Below are 22,200 nucleotides of genomic sequence, written 5' to 3' on the forward strand. Positions count from 1 at the left end.
AAAAAATTCTACATGAAATACTTGTTTCTGTCTCATAATCCTAACAAAATTTGATAAACTAATTTTTGTAACCATTTTAATTGTGGAATCAGTTTGTTGCTATACTAGCAGAAACAAGTCTATTAATTTTAATTCTTATGATTATAGTTAAAGGTGTGTGTGTGTGTGTGTATATATATACACACATGTACACACAAGATACAAAGACCTTGGTATTGCATGTTAACATCAAAATACTGTTTAACTTTTTTCTTTTGTTGCACTGTTAATTGTAGACTATTAGAAACTAGCAACTTATGACATAAGTCTTCTGGCATTTCTAATTTTTTCTTCTAATTTCACATTCTCTTTAGTTATTTCAGCTTCTGTTTACTTTCAGTGCTCCAATTCAGTTAGTAGAAGCAGTATTTTGGTTTCGATTTATCGTATTGGAAGGGGCTTTTTGATGTTTCACGTTGCACATCATAGCTTTTCTAAAATGCTTTAAAAGAGATGTCATCTCTTGGTTGACACTGAATTACATCAACTGAGCCAGTAGTCTACCGTTGTATTGTCTTCAAGCATTTCCTGTTGACTGAAAGTGGTAATTATGGTTAGGAAATAGAAAATACCAGCTCTAGAAAGTAGTGGGTTATCTCCGTGCAGCAGGAGTGAATTCTACACTATTATTTTTGAATTGAATGTGAATCAATCTATTGCTTTTTTTTTTTAAAGGTCCTGAAACTGTCTTAGTGTTTTGTTTTGAGACATTCTGATGATTTTTTTTTCATTAAATCACAGCTGAAAAAATGGCAGGAGCTAAAAGTGTCATTCCATAAAACAGTGCAGCATCAGTTACTGCTGCCTTCAGGTACCAATGATAATAGGAAGTGATAGGAGTCCAAAAGTAGGTATTAGCTATTAGACTTATGATCAACCTGAAATGATCTCTTTAAAAGTATGGAGTATTTGTCAGTAATTTATCATAAATTATAATAAATATTCATGGGGATCAGAATGAGAAATAAGTGATACACATGTCCATACTTGGTGATTTTTTCCCCCTAGAAATTAAAAAATGAAGCTGCACATTCTGAGAAAGCATGAAGCTGCATAAATTTTGCAGGAGAACTTTAGTTCTTATATGTAGAGGTACCTGTAGCCTTCTTTTCTATATTTGTTGTTTAAAAGTGATTTACAGAAAAATGCCTTCCTTTCTTAGTCTCAATATGGTGTCTCCAGCTGTGATCAGGCACATTCACTTACTTGGTCTGCCCTTACAGATTTGTCTCTTGGATGTTGAGCGCCCCCCTCCCCCCCAAACTAAAGCTATTTTACTTCTCCTTGTGTTACCTGTCTTTGTTCTTATTGGGCCATGTTTTTACTAGGTACTTTTGGAGGGCCATTACCGTAACACAGTGACAGAAGAAGCTAGTTAGCTATATTTACACAGAAAACTACAGAGAAACCAACCAGTGCCACTCTTAGCTGCGAGTCCCAAGCATTTAGCTTTGTGAGTCCCAAGAGTCTTCTCGCCTAGAGTGACCAGTGTTGGATGTCTGCCTTTTAGTATTAGAAAGTCCAACGTTGTCTTCAGAGTAATGGTTGAAGCACTTTGAGACACACAAACAAAAAGTAACATACAAAGTTTTTATTCCATACTTCTGATTTTAATATATGAGGTGCCTTCCAAACTTACTGATTCTATGATTCTGTGATATTGTCTACCACAGGGATGTTCTGACACTCCTTACCTCTTCCTTGTTAAAATCCCTTCAAAGCAATTCTGCTTGTCAATGGGATTCCTTCAGCACACACGTTTGGCTGCTTTAGAGACCGAACTGACGTATGCAAAAAGAGTACGCTGCTGCACCTCACTGGTTGTGCTGGTAACCTTAGTTTTTAAAATGATACAGTTCTTTGGTGTCTCCCCTCTGTGTTAAAAATCACATCTCTTACACTGCCCTCTTAGTAAGAGAAACTAGTACTTTCAGGAAGGGGTAATATAAATGTGCATTCATAGTTTAGTGAGTTCTAAATGCATTTCATCCCTTGTGGAAAATCTGGGTATTTTGTGCATAAGTAGTACATACTGGAATGACAAAATCTACTTGATAGACATCAGTAAACAGAATGGGGAGATGCATAATAACAGGTGTGAAAATAATATTCATTGTAGCAGCAGATAATTATATGCAGGAATACTTGTTTAAAATCAGGCCTCGCCATCTCCGGGGAGATACAAAGGAAATAAAGTTTCAGATGTGAGCAAGGAAGATAACCAAGGGAATGTCACCATACAACTTCTTTAACTGTCAGCCTGTTCTCCATATTCATACTTTTGGAGACCCTAGCACACAGCCACATTTGTTGAAGAGCATAGTGCAAAATGTAACTCTTTGAGTCTCTAATATGAATCATGATAGCACATCAGGGAGTGCACTTGAAGTGCCCCCTGGGTCTGAGTTACTTTCTAGTGATTTCCCATAGGAGGCCTGCATACACATATATTTGTGGATTTCATTCAGGGATGTTTTGGTTGTAAACTGGAGTGAAACTTTGATATCTGTGAAGGGTTGTCATGAAGAGAAGCAATGCATCGTTTGTTTAGCTCCGTTTTTAACATCATCTGATTTTCAAACTACCGGATCAACTGGGTGCAAATCTAATGTGCAGCTGAAAATTAGAGGAAGTTGTATATCTAAAACCCTAGTTCTGCATATTTATAACAGAAAAGGAACAGAACTTGTCCTGTTTAAATTTTTGCATTGAAATGTTTGCTTGTAAATAGACTTGAGTCACCTCAGCAGTAAGCACATCTTCCTACGGTGCTATGTTTCCTGATGGGTGCCTGATATTACTATTCTCCTCGGTGGTGTAATTTGGATAGATTGTATTTCTTGCCCAGAATTATGCAACTTTAAGGATTATATTTTGAGACTGATCCAAAACTGAGGAATCATGGAGGCTTGTAATTTAAGATCCTGTCTCCTCTCTTACCCACCCTTCCCCTCTCCTCCCAAGGGAAAAATAAAGTAAAGCAACCAAATTGTAATGCCCATGAGACTTTGCAGCAACACAGGACGGTATATATGTCACAGGAAACTTTATTCATCAAAATTGTCAGTCTTTTATGAGAAAAGCTGATTTGAATAATTCATAATTTTTTGACCCAATTAGATCTAATCTGAATAAAAAACAGTTTGGCAGCAAAATTCTAATTAGCATATACCTCTTAAACAAGGAGTTGCAATTTTAATACTGGTACCTATTGGTTAAAAAAAATTGCTTCTTATCTGCATTTGACAATGCCTTTTTGACATATCTGAAGTTTATCTTAAGTTTCATTGTGGTTTAAGATGAAGTAAAACCGTTGTTTCAGAAGAGCAACATTGCGTTGTATAACTTCGCAGGGTAGTTTTTTTTTTTAACATCATGGTGTCTATGTCTGAAATTGTATTGCTGGGCTATATTTCCAGTTCTTTGCCTTTTGAATATGATTAGTTCTTCCATTCACCTCAGTAGAGCATGGACTAGTTAAACTTAAAACAAGGGTATTTCAGTTTGGCTTGACTTTATACTGCATATAGGATTACATAGTGCAGGATTAGAATGTAGAGTAGGTTTTACAAATTTTAATAGAATTTATAAGAAAATTGGTACAAAATAGTTATCTGAACATCATGTGATAGTATCCTTGGCCTCTGTGAAATATATTTTTTCTAATGTAATAATGAAGATAGTGAAAAGTGTGAATGCAAAAGTACTTGAAACAAGGTTCATTTATAATTTAATAGTATTTGCTTGTATAATAGGAGAAAAGGTTTTGAGTTGAAATTTCATTTGCATACATCATTGCATGATCAGTTTATCTTGTCATACTCTAAATGCCCAAAGATGGATTCAGATAGATCTCTTAAATGCTGTATTTTATCCTGAGTCTAATTAAAATGTCCACGGCATGTTACCAAAATACTTGAGTGGCAGCTGATTCCCTTCTAAGCTGCAGTTTTCCCTGGGCTGCACCTGACTTCATTATGCCAAATTTAGGACCTGCACCTGCGTTTAAGTGACTTCTTGTAAGGTTTTATATGGCTGAAGACTGCTTATGCAAGAATTTGCAGAAAGTTTTTGTCTCATTTGTCATATGAGTATTTTCACTGCCGTGGATTTTGATAAAAGAAACAGTGATTATTCCAGTGATTGAACCTGGCCTGATATTCATTAGGAAGGGGAGGGGTATTAATTAGAGGGGAGATGACCATGTAGGAGTACACTGTGTGCCTTGCAGGTGTCTTGGTACTTTGTCTGACACTTAAGAAATATGGGGCAATCTTGCTGTTGTTCTATACCCCCCTCAAAGTTACTTTTTTTGGTAAGAGTTTTATATAAAGTGTTCATCGTGAGAAGCAATGTAATTAAGTACGGTTCTCTGACACTCAGAATATTTAGCACTTGCATGGCCTTTAATGTCTGTACATCATGCAACACATGTAAAGTGGATCATCAGTAATGCCATCAACACTTTTATTTATCCGAATCAAAAAAGCAAAATCTTGGAGGTAGGAGAAGATGCGGTAGCGTTACGCTGCGTGTAGAGCTTATAGCCAGAGGTGGGAACAGGCTGGGGAGCGCTGGGCACGCACGGAGCGAGCTGGTGGGCGCCCTGCCGGCCGCCGGGCCGGTCCTCGTGGGCCGCGCGCGGGCGCCCGGCCACCCTGCGCCGCGCCGTGCCGATGGCGCGCGTGGGCTCCCTGCTGCCCCGTTCCGCAGCCCCTGTGAGGCCGCGCGGCGCCTGGCAACGGGCGCCAAGCGGGCGCCGTGCTGAGCGGCAGCCCGCCGCCGTCCGCGCGCGGGCCGGAGTCGTGGCGGGAAGCAGCCGCGGGCCGGCGGCGCCGTGCGAGCGGGCGGGCGCCGAGCGGGCGCCGAGCGGGCGCCGTGCTGAGCGGCAGGGGCTGCGCGCGGCCCGCGGGGCTCCGCTCTGCTTCGTGTCAGTCGCCTTTGCGCCCCTTGGATGTTGAGGACGACACAAGTATATTTTTACCTTTGCACTGTCACTTCTTGTTTTCGCTGTGTTAGAGGTAATCATTAAACTACAGAAACAATGCATAAGGATGTAAAGATTAACCTAAAAGTTAGAGGTATATACGTTTAGATTTTTTGTTTTGTTTAATTTTGTACAGACCCAGTTTATAGTATATATAATATTCAGGTATCGTGAGTAATATTGACAGGATGCTATTGTATCCACAGTACGTCCTTTGAAGAGAACGATTTATCAGTATCTATTTAAAAGCCAGAAAAAAAACTTTTTGGTGAAGATTTTATACGTAGATTTTGAAAGTAAGATAGTTTTTACCAAGTTTCAGCTTTTTAAATGTGGAAATGATGTGACTGTTGTTTCGTTTTGCAGATCTTTGTTAAAAATATAAAAATACTGAAAATAGCTAAACATTTTTTTTTAAAAAAAATAAAACCTTGTTCTTGCAAAAAGATAAACATTTTTCTAATGAAAAGCTGCACATACTTCCTTTCTATGTTCATTTCTTATGAGAGGTTGCTTTCCATTTACGTTGGGTCCAGTTGCATTCATGGTTAGTATTTATTCACTATGGAAAATTCATTCCCATTACTGAGCAAGTGGGAAGATAACTGAAGTTTTGGGCAAAGCATTGAGAGAAACTGACGCAAATCACTGCACCTGGAAAATAAAGTTGTTTTTTCAATTTAACTTATTCAATTTATCTTTTACAAAAATGAGACAGTATAAAAAATAGGCCAGAAGCCTTAGCAATAAATTGATTGGCAAAACGTACAGAAAAGAGACAAGTGTTTAATATACAGTCATGAACTTTATCAAGAGAATACGGATCTGTTGTCGTTTGTGTGGACTCTGGTCACGTTAGCTCTACAGTCTACTTACTGCTGATCCTGACTAATGGCTGTCCCGGGGATTATCTCCTTGGTGTCAGCCATCTGCTGTGGTTTAGAGTAATAAACTAACTAAGCATAATGAACATTTGACTTAATTCGAAAGCAGAACGATATATATCTCTGGGAAGAGAGTATCATCCTTTTGTTTCCAAATTTATCAGAAGTGCCAAGAATGCAGTTATTCTGTTTATGGCTTTAAAAAACATAAAGGCTGAAAATGGAAAACAACCTATTCCAAAGAGACACCTGCACTTCCCCCAGGGTCCAGTTTTTATTATCCTCCCAGTTGTTGTTTGGCACTGCGTAACTGATTCGAACAGATGATTACATCAGTTAAAAGCTTGGAAGTATAGAGAAAGTTTCATTTCTGGATTTAAAAAGTAATGTTGATTCACCAGGAGTATCTTGCTGTATATTCCAAATGTAAGGACTTTTTGTTTATAGCTTTTTTAAAACTGTGATTATTTATAAAATAGACTAGATAGTGACTTGCTTTCATATTGTTTTCTTACGTGCAAGATGAAAAAGAACAATCCTTTTTAGAAGTTAAAGATTTCTAGATGTTTTTGTCAGGGAACATTAGTAAAATACAAACAAGTTTCAATCCTGAATTTTGAATGCAACTAAAGCTTGAAAGAAAATACCTTTCCTTTTATACATGATTACTGTCATAATTTCTTATCTACCCATCTATATATAGATGTAATAGTAATACCAGTAATAATGGCAATGAATATCAAAATACAGCAAAGCTAGAGGTTGCTGTAAGGCGGCTGTAAGGGAAGCTGCCTGTTGGCCTCACCTAAATTAACCCTTTCACAGTGTGTTAAAAGTGTATGTTGCTATTTTCATTTATCTTTATTGATCTCTCTATATATTCTGAAAATATATTTTTTTGTAGCATGAAGTAATGCATGTATTTGCAAGTGATACTGTATGAAACTATGAAAGGGGTTTCTACTAATTATTCTTTGGAGAAATCATATAATTTAGTGGAGCACTTAAAGTACACATCTTTGTAATGTTACTCAGTGGCCTATTTCGCAGCTGAATAAGAATCAGTGAGGTGTTTCTTCTTTAACTGTAGATAGAACATGTTAAATTGGGAGAAAGTATGTATTTAGAAGTCCTGAATTTAAAATTTGACAATTAAATGCTTAGTAATATTGTGCATTGATAAGTAACTCTGAGGTAAATTGTTTTTCTTGACTTCTACTGTTCAATAAAGTAATAGGTGATTTTTGTATTATATCAGTGCAGCTAGTTGAATTTCTGTATTTGCAGATAGAATGCGAATTTTCTCCTGAATGAGGGAAAGTTCTGTATGATAAATTTGGCATCAGAGAATTAAAGCAATAGTCTTTCAGTGCTTTTCTTTTTAAAGAGGGTATTTGCAGTTTACCTAAAGAGCAAGTAGTTGCAGACGGTATGCTGTGTTTCTCTCAGGAGCAGAATTTTCAGTTAGGGAAATTAATACTGTGTTTTCCAATTGCTAACAGAGTCCAGGGATGTCATCTGTGTAGTTTGACTTACTTAAAAAAAAAATGTATTTTAGTTTGACTTAGAATTACAGATTTAGTAAAAATGGGTACATTATACCCTCCAAATATGTTTTTCTTTTTTTCTTTTTTTCTTTTTTTTTTTTTTTTTTTTTTTGCTTAGTACTTCCTTTTGCCTTTAAGAATTACTGTTGCTGAGAAGAACAAAGATAGATAACAAATTCTGTATTTAAGGATATATAGCTCTTGAGCTTGTTTTCTAAATGAGTTTTTGGAAAGTCACTGTTTTTGTGTACCTTCAGTCAGGAGTACTGTTTGATACATTGCTTTTCTAAATTGATAAAAATTAATTTTCAAAAGCATCTTTCTTGTGCACATTCCACTTGGCAGTCTGTTCTACAAAGATCATGAGTCAGATTTTATTGTAATTATGTGGTTTACACTGAGTACTTGGCTTCCTTATCTCTTTGCTGGTCATAAGTTTGAGAAAGGATGGTGCATCTGTAGCTGAAGGAGATTCCAGGAGAAGAATCTTAGTTTCTCGGGATTTTTTCGGGGAGCCGGAGTTAATTTTGATTTGTCTCCTCGTTACTGAAGGAGTAGAGGGTACACACTGATCCTTACTTGCCTTCAGTTTCAGTTCTTGCAAATTGAGTCAACTGGCTGTTGGACTCTGCTACTATTAAGCTTAGACATGCATTTACTCAGCTGTAAAGTTAGGTATTTTAGAAACTTTAAAAAGTTTTCAATTAGTAGTATTTTTAATAATAATTTTACTTCATGTTTCCTAAAATATACTTAAGTAATTTAACTTAAGTAATTCATGGCACAGTTAAAATCCCTTATTTTATATAAGAAGTTACCAGGAAAGAAACCCAGCACAGTACAGGGGTTTTTATACTTACAGTATGCTGCTGTAATATCTGGGTCTTTCTCCAGCTTTAGGGGATAAGATAGACTTTTCTGCAGGTTTTATAGCTTTGTTAAAGCCAGGGCTGTGTCTGGAAGCAGCAAGAGCAGGGACAAGGAGTCTGAGCTGGGAGGCACCAGGGAGCCCTAGCTCAGAAGATGCCCGGCGTGATGAGAGCACAATCTTGCAGTTTCACAGGATATGAACCTAGTGGGGAGAGCAGGTTACTGGTAAAAGGATTCACCGGTCCTAGACAAGGTGAAGTAATCAATCAAGTGCAGGGTCCATCCAGTAGTCCAGTCAGGCGCAGGGTGCTGAAGACAAGGCTACAATATGGGTCTGAGGGGGTCTGTCCAAGAGTCAGAGCTGGAGACAAGACTTAAGACTGGCACATGTATAACCTAGCTGAGGCAAGGGCGGATAGTCCAGGCCTGAGCTTAAACGAAGCTCCTGGACAGAGGATGTGGGTGTTGGTCCCAGGCGAGCCTGGTCAAGGCAATTAAGGCCTATTGTGTCCCCAGGACCCTCACAGGCTTCTTCTGATCCTTGGAAATAGCAGGTAGGTAGGGGCTCCATTGTGGTAAGGCATTGGTTTGCATTTGGCATCCAAGTTAAAATGTGGTATTGATCTCAGCAGCACTGCGTAATTTGCTTACTCTTTCAGTTGTGTCTGGGGTACCCATTAGCCTTCTTGCAGCACAGACTGAATGCTGTTCATGCAATGTACTTCCTGTCTGGACATACTATTAGGAACCACTGAAGAGTCCAGTGCAGCTCCTGAGACATAGTCAGCATTGAGAGTCCTGTAGTTCCCTTGGTGATTTCACTTTCTGCTGTAGAAAATAGACATTTGTCTTCTCTTCTATAGATATGGAGTCTGGAGAGCGGTTATCGTCATCATCAGCTTCCTCTACTGCAGCTACTTCGCCTCCAGCATCTTCTACACCTTCTGTAGCTTCAGCAGTTTCAAAGAGCAGCCTTCCCCCTGGAGCTGCATCGCAGAGTCCCACCATCAACACATGTGGTAAGCCTGACTCAGTTACATGCTGCAACATTGTTTTGCTGTTTGCCAACTTTGGTAATGAAATTGTTATTACAAAGTCAAATACAATGAGGTTGCACAGATGCATCAAGGACGTTTTGTTTTGTTTAGAGGAGAGAACTACATATCCTGTGAAACTTAAATTCATGATATTCCACTACTTTTCAGAACAAACCTGTTTTTTTTTCCAATAGGGTGAGCAGTAGTATATTCTCCAAACTGACAAACTCCTCTGCCTTCATCTTGTAGAACCCACTATGCTACTGGTACAGTTCTACAGTCTGGGATTGTTCATTTGCAACTTCATTGGGAAGATTAGAAACCAGAATTTCTGTGTACCTACAAATATATCTCAATAACACTTACTTTATTACTCAAAAAGCCTCCAGCAAAGTTGTTTAACTAAAACTTATTAAGAACAAATTAAAAATATGTCTTGTTTTTCAGTATCCACTGCCACAGATTCAACCCTGAAAGACTTCTGTGTCTATGTTTGTTAGGTCCTAACATTTGGAACTGTTTTCTGTGGTGGCTACCTAGAATATAGTAGGAGTTAACTGGCATATAGCTATAAACTTTATATCTTATAATGAGGATTTATGAGACTTATTTACTTCTCCTTTTCTGTAGGTATTAAAGCGTCTAATTTTAAGTGTAGCTTCGTGTGTATGTATGTGGGATATATATTTTATCTAACAAAACAAAACTAATTTCAAAGAATATAGAAACTGACAATTTAGTATCTAAATTACATTATTTATCTTCATCAGAAAATCCAGGTATTCTTTTGCTTAGGTAATAAGTATGAAGTAGATGTGAATGCATATAGTTCACTGCTTTTTCATTTTATTTTCAGCCTTGTTTTTAGAAAAATAATTTCATTTTTGCCTGACAGCTAATAGTTACTGACAGTAGTTCCAAGTAATCATGGGTTGTTCCCTTTATTTTATTTTATTTTATTTAACAGTGAAATTATTTTTCTGCTGCATCTAATCTTTAAAAAATTTATACAGTTTCTCTCAGGGGCCTTTTGTATTCTTAAAAACAATCTGGAATGTAATTTTCTTTGTCCTGTCCCATCAGTTTTATTTATGAGTATATCTGTTCCTCCAGCTGACATAGATTTACTATGCTTTAAGTTTTAGAAGAACTCTTGCATCCACTCTTAAAAGGTATGCACTGAATTAGTGAAATTTCACAAAAATATTTATGAACAACTAAAGACTGTTTTTCTTGAATGACCTGAGGCTGGAATTGCAGTTTCATTGAGCCAGTACTTCACTGAATTTGCAGCATATTCTATAATCAAGATAGACTAGTATCCTAACCTGTTTCACTTCCCAAAATCAGCTGTTACTCACCTGTGTGGTCTTTTAAAATAATGCATGATGACCATGTTTATCAGCCTCAGTGTGATAATTACAGGATGTAAGTGTTGGAAAAACACAGTTCTCCCAGATCTAATAAAATAGTTGCTTAAGAATGAAGTTATTCTTGCTAAAGGTTGGAAGATCAAAAGCATCTTAATCTATGTATTATATTAGAGGGAATATTTTTATTTTAATTCATCCCACTTGTTTTATTTGCAGTAATCAGTGCTGTAGTCTCTCTAATAAACTTCCCAAGATACATGATGAGTTAGCACTGGGAGTCTTTAAGCTGTGCCTGGGAGTTTATGTTACAAATAAATTATTTTGATATATTCTCAGGTCAAAAAGACAAAGCATCTGTTTGGAACAATTTTGAAAACTGTTGCATATACATACTTGGGGTTGTATGCAATAACAGTGAGGAAAAGTGGTAGTTTAACTGGTCAGTGTAGCATTAATCCCTGAATAATTGAACCATTCCAATGAAGTGGATAGATTATTTGCTATCTTCTTATTTGCCCAAGTGTTGAAAATAAGAAGGAACATTGAAAAAGAAAATTAATTCTGGAAAAAGGTTTAAATTCATCTTCATGATAAATCCTGCAGCATTTTTCACGTGACTGTTATCGTAACCTAGTATTATAACTTTATGGGGTGCAGACAGTATGAGGAGCTGTTGAAAGCTGTTTGATTCAGTCTTAGTATTTTGGTATTATCAAAGCTGCAGAGATCTTTTATTTTTAATTTTCAAAAAAAGTCCATTAACTTTTGAGAAATGAAAATTTAACTTACTTTTCAAACCTTGGAGCTTCTTATACCAAAGCCAGACTTGTTAATCTTGGAGTCCAGTGTTTCTCCTGAATGAGTCACGGAAGAATGGATAGCTTTAAAGTGCGAACATAAATATGCAAACTCACAGTATATTTTTAATAGGCAAATTATAGAATTTTCTGTATTATTTACTTCCTTGTATTGATAAAGATCTTTTAAATTGAAACACTGTTTTTTGTCTGCAGGTCTTGATGAAATAATGGTCTTGTGGCTTCTTAAATAAACTTTGATGAAGAGCAGATCTGGTGCCTGTATTATAAATTAAATACATAAATTGCTTTCACGTTCAAAGCTCTTTCTAGCCTTTGTTCTTGTCAAGATTTTTGTCTGAGGCTTGTTGATCTTTTCAGACTTCTGTAGATTTTAAGAGTTCTACATGCTATGTGACAATAGCAAAATGTAAATGATTATCTAAAAATAATGAAGTGTTAATTAAACAATTTGTGGAATGTTCCGCACTTTTGAATGTCGAGGGGAGAAAATGGTGATAGTAGTTAAAGGCATAAGTCTCCATAACACTTCTGGCTTAAGTACAAGGAGAGAACTGTTGCCAGTTCTGCCACTGACAGAATTTTAAATTTAATACCCTCAGTGACATACACTCTGCACTAGAAGTTCTTAGATTTTGGATGACCAGTGCATCTTAATTTTAGCAGCAGTATATGTGTCATTAATAAACAGTCTTTAATTTCATTATCATCTCTAATTCTTTATAAAAGATACTACCCTTATTTAGACTCATTTTTTATTTCCTTTCCTTCTTAGGTCAAAATCTTACTTTTTTTTTTTTTTTTTTTTTTTTTTAATGCACAGCATATTGGGGTGCAAACTCTAGGTAAACAAATTTTTTTAAGGACAAAATTGTGAGAGTAATAAAAATAAGCATCTCAGTATGCCAGGCCTCAGAAAACTATAATTTCAAGCTTATTTAAGGAAAAAAAAAAGGCAAAAATGTGGGATGGGGAAATAAGAGAAAATACTTTTACAGGCAGAATTTGAGTATTTTCATATTTTTAAATTCTGTCTAAGCTTTTATATTAGGACTCTACAGATAAATGAGCAATTTTCTATGTTGTTTGGACATAGAATTTTAGATTTTAGCTTTATTTGTGAGGTAAGACTTCAGTGGAAATAACCTTGAAAGAAAATCAATGCAATGAGTTTTGGATACTAGAGCTTAAAGGAGGACATTGTATTTGAGCACCTAAATAATTAGATTAAAAACACATGAAGCATCTTTTAGTCTTTATATTAAAAGAAGCTCATTGAAAGTGATTGATATTTTTGAGAATAATGTTTTAGTGGGTCGAAGTTCTGCATGTATTCCTTGTTTACTCCTGTGTTCTGTATACTTATTCCTTAGAGTAAAGCACCTGCAGTGTTTGTGCCCGAGTTGCATACTGGCTTCCAAAGTAGCAGTGTTGTCAGTCCTTTTTGAATATTCCCTTTCAATCCAAGACTCGCTTCTTTTATAAACCTGTGACTTATGAAGGCAAGTCCAAAATGAAATCTGTGGAATTTTATGTTCTTGGTATCTCTTGCTTCTATGATGACATGTTAAAGAGTTCGTACTACTTTTTCTTCTAATTATTGTTCAATATGATAGCCAGTGCTTTGTACTTTATTTAAATTAAGAAGCGTTTTGAATGTTTCTCTATTCTGATGTGTATGTGTGTGTGTTTTTTTTTTTTTAAACCAATGGTAAACCAACTAAAGTGGATGATCATTACATTTTCAGTTACATTTTTAGCCATGCTTTCTAGCTTTTTACACTTGGCATTCATTCACCAGTACTATAAAATCATAAATATGGGTTGGAATACCTAAAGACTGATGGAGGAGGGCATGTAAAAGACAAGCTGTAATGATCGGAAAACAACACAGAAAGGAGAAAAACACACAGCAATTTCTGTCACATTAAGCAGTCTTCTAGATTCTCTGTGTAAGTTGGAATGCCCTTGGCATTGTGGCAATTATAAATATTAAGTAATTTTTATATTTCCCTTGATTGGGTCACTGATGCTTTATATTTTAAGGCATTAATTAAGTATTTATTCGTTTCTAGTTCTTTTGAAAAGCCTTGTTATATTGCATCATGAGGTTCATTAATACAATAATCACAAAGGCATTTAAAGTTATTGTTCCTTGTTACTGCACCAGTATTGTATAAATTGATGCTGGCCTTTGGAGTAATGCTTTCAACCATTTATTTCTGTAGCGGTTAGCAGAATTTCAAAAGCTGTGCTCAAAAATGTTAAACTTATTCCAAGTAAGTCAAGAGTGTTCAATATTAAATTTCACTGTGCAGAAGATGTCTACAGTAAACTAGTAATTCAAAGGAAAAAAAAGGAAAATGAAATACTGGTATGTATTGTTAGAATATTAGTATTTCTGTCAAATGAGAATGACAATAAACAATTTGAGGGAAAATGTTATTACAGTCCAGCTCGTTTACAAAGGTTTTGCTTCTGTTTGTCCTCTTTCTTATTTTGTTCATTTTTGTAAATGTACTTAAAAATCAAAGGCTTCTGTTTTCTTGCCACATGAGATAATGGCTTAGGTTGCAAAGAATAAAAGCTTTTTTTAAAGGCCATAATGTGAGTGCTTTCGTGTGTAATATATTACAAAAGCACTTTTTTTTTTTTTTTTAAATGAGTGATGTGGAAAGTTGATTAACATCACAAAGGATTGAAGGAGTATTATAAAGGTTTAAACTTGACCTATCTTAAAATTATTTTAAGAATAAGAATCACCCTATAGTTTATGTGTGTGTGTGAGAGAGAGAGAGAGGGAAGCAAACGTTGTTAGAACTTTCAGGCAGAGGCACAAAAAGAGTGTTATGATGTTTCCTATTTTAACTGTGTGGCAGATGGTAACTTAATGTTAAATTTTATTAGTTAAGTATAGGTACAGGTCGTGGACGAATATACATGAATGATTTTTTTTTTTTTGTTTTGATTGTGATAATTTGCTACTTGAAATTAAAGAAGACGTTATAACCAAGTTCAGCAACCATGGAACCAAAATACAGAGTTTTTTAACTGAGGCCAAAAGCATGAATAAATACTAGGTATATGCATCACTCATAATGATTAGTGTTAGTGAAACTAAATGTGAATCCATTCTCGTAAAAACTGTATACCTCAGACTGAAGTTTGAAATCAGTTGGAGGTATTCCTTGCACAGTGTTTGTAGTATTTTCCATATGTTGCCCTGTTGTTCTTAATAAATGAAAAAAAACTGATAAATTCTTCTATGTTCGTAATACTTAATATGAGGAGATATTGCAATCAGAAGATCATTCATAAAATTATTCATTATACATGTCTAGAAGAAGAAATAGTATTAGCAAGTAAGTCCAAATAATGGTTCTGTGTACGAAGTGCAAAAAGGTGCGATCACCTTGAACAAGTCTTCGGTGATACGTTTGAGTCTGTTGAGAAGTAGGGAATGAATTGATCTTTTGGATACTGATTTTTCTAGTGTCCTGTTCTTTATATTAAAGCATGGCACAAATGAAGTTTTCTTTTTTCTTTCTCTACTCTTGATCTTTTCTTATTTTTTCTCTCCGTTAACAACTGTGCTGGTTATATATGCTCTTACAGTCTTGTTGTTACCAGGGTTTTTTTCTTCCATCCGCATTTTCTTCAATCATACACACGATATCTCAAAATTGAACTTTATCTCTGAAACTCTTACAAAATTTCCTTCACCAACATCACAAAATCTGTGGTCTGGACATCGGTTTTGTTTTCTTTTTCTCACCTTGTTATTATAAATCTCCGCCTGTGCTAACAAACACATACCTACATGCTTGCTTGCTCTCTCTCTTGTGTGCTTTTTTCTTTCTTTTCGTTTTTCCTCTCCCCTGCCCAGTGTGTTGGAGCTCAAGTAAACTTTCCTTTAATTTTCATCTGATGTCTTCCTTTTCACTTTATTTGTTCGGCTCTTGTCCTTTCTCTGTTAGATTCACACTCCTTAGTTTTAAAGATACACACAAGTCGGTCTGTGCCTACCTCTTACCAGAAATCTGTTCGTTCGGTTCATCTAGCCCTGTTGACTGTGTTGCCATCATGTCGTATTTTCATGTTCATCTGTCTCATTGGGTCCCGCCACCTTCCCTCTTGCATACTGCGTTATCTATGTTACAAGCAACAGGCTGTGCTCTGTGCACTAGGCACTGAATAAACAAATGTTATATTTAATTTTTTTCTTCATAGTTTATTCAGCTGCCAGTAGTTTTGTCATGCTCTTCGTAATTTCCTTGTTACATCTCTGAACCCATTACATTTTTCAGTGTTTTTAATCTTCAGAATTTTGGAGACCTCTTTCACAAATCTCATATTTGATGGGAAAATGTTGCAACTGGAGAAGTGTTAATTTGAACATATTTGATCAAAATTTGCAGAAGAAAATGAATGGGTTTTTGTTTTGGATTAGTCTAGCTACTGTTCATCTCAGCACCTGCCTAGCTAGCTTTTAAAAAGTATAATGGAAAAAAACCCTAGAGTTCATGCATGTATTGCATATATGTTCATACCATTGTGTATACTAATTGTCGTGGCATATATATCAGTAGTATCTATTTTGAGAAAAGCTTTCTTCTAATCTTACTCAATTATTTGACTTTTTTTCTGTATAGTTCAGAGCCTTCATTTTTACATGTATTTCATTTCTCATTAGCATGTATTTTATTAGATTTGAATTCTTTCTACTTTTTTGAAGAGGAGATACTGAAGAGTGAGGACTCCTTTGTTGAACACTGATTTGGGAGTTTCTGCTACTTTTTTTTTTCTGAACCAGTAAATCATCTTACTGGTGGATAAAGTATGTTTTTTTGGCATGTAACATGATGGACTGAACTAAGTGTATTTATTTTCTAGGAAAAATTTGAAAAATCTAGTTATGTACTTCATTTTAGATGATTTTTATTCTGTGCAACTTATTCCTATGGGTAATATTAGGCCCTTTGTAGACTTTGGATTACTTAAAAAAGAAGTATATGGATGGTATTCTGATCGATAACTCCCATGTGTTATATTCACTCTCTATTTAGTTCAGTACAGTTCAAGTTGCCAGACAGGATTATGCCTTTTTCTTAGGCATTCTGCATTCTGTCTCTGGGAGGTATTTGTGCAAGAATCAGCCTTAATGAAGTTTAATGTGAAAGTAAGTGTTTTACAAATATTTCACTGTGGCTATATTGCTATATAAGCTCCTTTCTAGTAAGAGAGAACCCTTATTAAGTTCAGGAAATCCTTTTCAAGGCAGTATTTCTTTTATACATTGAGTGTATTGGGTAATTGAAAAATTGTTTAGGAAAGGTTCATATCTTTTTGGCCATGTTGTCCCTGATCTTGCTTCTGTTTCCTCTTAGAATTGTTTCTGGTAAGTCAGGTATCATTAGCATTAATCATACATTTCTAACAGATCTTGCTTCCCTTTTTGTTTCATAGCAGTAGATCAGGTAAGAGGTATGTGTGGGAAAACCTCTTTACAGCAAGATGGCTGTATGATTGCTCGTAGATAGATAGAGCTTGGATCTACTGGCATACATACGTAGATAGAACATGGATACATACATGGATACATAGATAGAACTTGGATCTGCTGGCACACAGAAGTAGAGTTGTACGGAATCTTGGAAAAGATGTGACGACAATTTGTATTTGGATAGAAAGAATGAATTTTTACAGAACAGGAAGACGCTTTTCTCTAGGCTTTCTAGTAGTTGTTTTGCTGTTTCAAATCACTTTCTGTTCAGTTCCCTGTTGCAAATAGAAACACTAAATATATGCTTCTTGTTCTGATGAATTTATGGGAAAGAGATGAAGAGTATTTTTCTTTCTCTCTAATTTCAGAAAGGGATGAAGCCATGAAGTTTTTGATTTATTTTTAAGGTAGAAGGCTGGTAGTGAGATAATGGCTGTGGTCAAAAGAAGAACTGACCAACCCTGAAGCACCACAGTCTAATAATCATGATGATCATGGAGTGTGCTCATTTGTATTGTTTACATTTTGAAATTCGTATATTTATCACAGTGGTGTGACCGAAGGCTATGTTTAAAGGTGGAACAAGTTGAAAGAATGCATTTGTTTCTTCATGAGACTGTGCAGTGAAAGAGGTTGCTAGAGAGTATTGACTTGAATCAGCAATCAGTAATTGTTGGACCTGTTGACATCTTCATTCCTGCACAGAAAAGATTGAAAACATTTCACAGCAGATCTGAAGAAAGGCTTAAACTTTTTAAGGTTCTGTTCAACAAAAATAGTCATGCAGCAGAGGACAAATCTTGGAGCACACTCACTGTATGTCACTTGCCATCTAGCAGAAAAATATCTTCCCCTCCCCGACCTACCCCATCCCAAACAGTACCTAGGGAGTAGAGGGGATTATTTTCCTTCTCTCTTCAAGAAATGTATTTACTGAAAATTCTGCTGGTGCTGTTTCTATGTGAGGGTAAAGTGGCAAATTACTTTTTGTGGAACACTCCTCAGAGTGAGAGACTTTTTACATGTGTGAATGAGATCCCCCCAAGATCCCTAGGGGAAGTGTGTGTGGTTTAATAAAACACAGCAAAGAGAAAGTCAAGCTGGCTAGTTTAAACAATACTGCTTGTGTTGGTGATCCATCAGCTGATCAATCATGTTGAAAAATACAGTAAATTGGCCTGCCCAAAACTTCATAGCTAGAGTGCTTCTGGCAGCTTTTGCTTGTTAATTCAGAGCTAGTTTGGATCTCTACATATGTATAGACAAAGGATTATAGAAAATAAATCAGTTTGCAGTGGACCTCAGGAAGTCATCTAGTCTAATCTTCTGATTAAAGCAAGGTCAGCTGTGAAGTCAATGACTTCATTGTATTGGGGGGCTAAACAGTACATAGCTGTGTAAAGGTGATCTAAAGAATACTGAAAAAAGGGGGATAATGACTTCCTCAGTCTCTGGCTGTGCTCTTGTTTACACAACTCAGGATGCTGTTGATCCTCATGAAGTTCAACAAAGGCAGGTGCAGGGTCCTGCACCTCGGGAGGAATAACCCTAATAACCCTATGCACTAGTACAGGCTGGGGACTGACCTGCCGGAAAGCAGCTCAGCAGAGAAGGATCTGGGAGTCCTGGTGGACAACAAGTTGACCATGAGCCAGCAGTGTGCTCTTGCAGCCAGGAAGGCCAATGGTGTCCTGGGGTGCATCAGGAAGAGTGTTGCCAGCAGGTCGAGGGAGGTGATCCTGCCGCTCTACTCAGCTCTAGTGAAGCTGTGCTGGGAGTACTGCGTCCAGTTGTGGGCTCCCCAGTACAAGAGAGTACAAATGGAGCTACTGGAGAGAGTGCAGTGTAGGTCTACAAAGATGATGACAGGATTGGAGCATCTCTTGTATGAGAAAGACTGTGAGAGCTGGGCCTGTCTAGCCTGGAGGAGGGAGGACCGAGAGGGGATCTTACCAATGTCTACAAATACCTTAAGGGAGGGTGTTGAGAGGATGGGGCCAGACACTTTTCAGTAGTGCCATGCGACAGGACAAGAGGCAACAGGCGCAAAGTGAACCGCAGGAAGTTCCGCCTGAATATGAGGAAGAACGTCTTTACTGAGAGAGTGACGGAGCCCTGGCACAGGTTGCCCAGAGAGGTTGTGGAGTCTCCTCCTCTGGAGATACTCAAAACCCACCTGGATGCAACGCTGTCTAATGTGTTCTGGGTGACCCTGCTGAGCAGGGGTGTTGGACTAGATGATCTCCAGAGGTCCCTTCCAACCTCAACTGTTCTGTGATTCTGTGATAGAGAGCAGCCTTAACCTTGCATTGGTTGGTTCTCTCAGCATGATGTCCTGATCTGATTAGAAGCAGTGACAATTAGATATATGACAATCATAGAAGTTTTCAACATACCTACTATATGCAGCAGTGCTGAGAAATGCGTCATCATGCACTAGTATATAGCCATACTAGTGTCAAAGGCATATCAGAAAGTTGTTCTGGAAGCTCATACAGAAGCTGAAAATGACCTTCATGCTTATACCCGTAAGTAGTAGCAAATACAGAGAAAATATGTTAATTATAAGGAGCCATTATAGCACAGAACACTGTCAAGATTTCTGTAAATTAGGAATTTTATTTAGGAGTCAAAAAAAAAAAAATCCGTGATCAGTGGAAAGAACATTTTTTAAAATTTACTACTAAATATTTACTGTATTTTTAGGTATATGTAATTGATTTGAAAGTGATAAGTGTGTATTTCTGAAGCATGGCTTTGAAATAAAATCTTTGGGATATTGTCCTGGGTTTTCAGTGTGAAGTGATAAGAGGTTTTTATCAATTTCTGGATTTGCATGCTTAATGTGCCTGGAAGATTAGAAGATCAAAGGAAAATTCAGATGGGGAGGGACCTCAGGAGGTGTCTAGCTGAACTTGCTGCTCAAAGCAGGATCAGCTACTGGATCACTCTGGCCTTTATCCAGTCAGGTCTTGAAATGAAACCCTCCGCACACACTCTCTGGGAACCCTGTCTCCCTTCAGGTAAATCCTCCAAGAGAGAAAAGAACCAGAATACCAAAACAAACAAAATTATGAGAGGCCTTCTAGTAGTCTGGTCAAAAAACAGTTTCTCTGTGTTTTGTTCCAGTAGCTTCCATCTTTTTAGCTTTGTGTATACAAATCCTAAATTTTTGTTAGTAGAAATGCATGGCACAGACCTTTAAGCTTATTCACGCCGACTTTTTGGTCATTTGATTTTGTTTTCTGAAGAGTGCCTAAGTCGTAGATTGAAGACTTTTTTTATGTATATAGCTCTTTCTTTCATTAGGCAACTTTTTTTGTTTTGTTTCTTAAAATAAGGGAGTAGACAGTTGTGTAGACATGTCTCTCACTCAAGTTCCTTGATTTTTTGTACATTATTACTCAGGTCCAACGACTTGAAAGGTCAGCTCTTGCAAACAAGTATTTTGAAAAAAACATCCTTAACTGTAAGTTAGAGACTATCAAATGCCCTTCCTCCCCCTTGCCCCCATCAAAGTCTTCAAAAATGGATGCTGAACAACTGTGACATGTATGTAGCTTATACCTTTAAACAGACTGCTTAAGTCACTCAAACATGTCTTAAAGGTATTTTAACCTTTCCTGTTCTTTGGTCAAGTATTTTGTGAGTTTTAAATAAAGTTGTGAACTTCAGAAATCTTCAGAAATTATAGACAAGTGAGCTATGTTTTGTGTTATGTTGATTATATGGGACCTTAGCTAAAAAGATGGAAGGTAGTATTTTAGGATTATAATAGGAGTTTCACAATTTCTACAAAACAAAATTATGACCTTTCCTGGAAATTCAGTTTTGTATGTTTGTTACCAGAAATGACTTCATATAGAAGTACCAAAGGATACATAATTTGATTGTGATCAATGAAAGTTCCTGTAAATTATTTTCTAAAACTTAATTACACACATTTAGTTTTAGATGTCATGAAGAGTGAAGAAGTTACCAAGTTTTGAACTTGCTCTTTAAATTTCCAGAACATGTGCAAGGCTTTTTGCTACTTTGTATATTTCCTTATTAGTTTGTGTAATGCCTGGTTTGCAGGACCCCTTTGATCTCTGAAATGGGAGCTTCTATATATATTAAGAGTAGACACATCAAGTAATTCTGTTTATAAAAGGATCTTACTCTATTTCAGAAACCCCCATGTGAAAGAAAGAGGCTGTTTTCCTTTTGTAACAGAAATTGCGTGGAAAATACACTTTTTTCACTTTTACTTAAAAGATCTTTTGTTACGATTGTTAATGTTTTTAAATGTTCAGTGTTGTAGAAATAGAATGGCAATAGTAAAAGAGATTACATGTAAAACTTAATGATAGCTTTTAAGACATAAAAGCTTTTTATTTATTTATTTACTTCAGGTTGGACATCACATGATACAGCATGTGTTTTGATAGTGCAATTTCAAGTGTTGTTTTTTCCCCTCAGGAAATATACTCAGAACAGCTGGAGATCAGCCGTGTAACCTGTCCACTGTGTCGAGTGCCTTCCCAATGGTCAGCCACACAGTCTTTGGTCTGCATGCGGCCAGCTCAGGGCATTCAGAGTTTGGTGGCTTGGGAACACTTGGTACACCCACAGCCTTAGCAGCACATCCCCAACTAGCACCTTTTCCAGGTAAACATCTGTTACAAAGAATATTAAACTTAAGAAGAGAGTTAACTATCCTCATCTCCTAGGCAAATTTGATTTTATTTTGTATCAACAAGTAGGTGGTTTCAGTTCTCTCGAAACTAGGCTTGGTTTAAATCCAGAACAGTTATGATAAGAGTAAAAAGATGCATGGTTTCAAATTTTCTGAGTTTCTTAGGAACAGTCTTTACATGGAGGTCTTCTGAGAACCATTTAAATCCAAATAGTGTATAAGGTTATTTACTCTTTGCATCACAACATAACATCCTTCTCCTTTACCTGGTTGTGTTGATTGCCTAACCACAATTTTAGAAAGTACTCAGTGAGTATTAGAATTGGACCTGTTCTCCTTTGTAAGTGTGTTTTTTGTCTGTTACCCATACTAGTGGAAATTCTATCCAAACTTCGAAAAGTTTCTTTTTACTTCTTTTTCTGAGCTCATCCTGTGATGATAGATAGGAAGATTCAGTTGCTTTT

General features: G+C 36.5%; 1 protein-coding gene across 13 annotated transcripts in view; it reads left to right on the forward strand.

The window, feature by feature from the left end:
- The window catches only part of BAZ2B (bromodomain adjacent to zinc finger domain 2B), a 162,285-nt gene that overhangs the window by 66,669 nt on the left and 73,416 nt on the right, over nucleotides 1-22,200 (forward strand). For 11 of the 13 annotated variants that reach the window (XM_062578291.1, XM_062578298.1, XM_062578294.1 and 8 more), the window contains 2 exons: nucleotides 9,191-9,346; nucleotides 21,520-21,708. In XM_062578291.1, the coding sequence (XP_062434275.1) occupies nucleotides 9,193-9,346; nucleotides 21,520-21,708 (343 nt within the window). In that variant the 5' untranslated portion in view covers nucleotides 9,191-9,192. The remainder of the gene's footprint in view (nucleotides 1-9,190; nucleotides 9,347-21,519; nucleotides 21,709-22,200) is intronic. The other 2 variants (XM_062578300.1, XM_062578303.1) reach the window with 1 other exon arrangement.

The sequence above is a fragment of the Rhea pennata genome, chromosome 6 (assembly GCF_028389875.1).
Source record: "Rhea pennata isolate bPtePen1 chromosome 6, bPtePen1.pri, whole genome shotgun sequence".
Classification (NCBI taxonomy): Eukaryota; Metazoa; Chordata; class Aves; order Rheiformes; family Rheidae; genus Rhea; species Rhea pennata.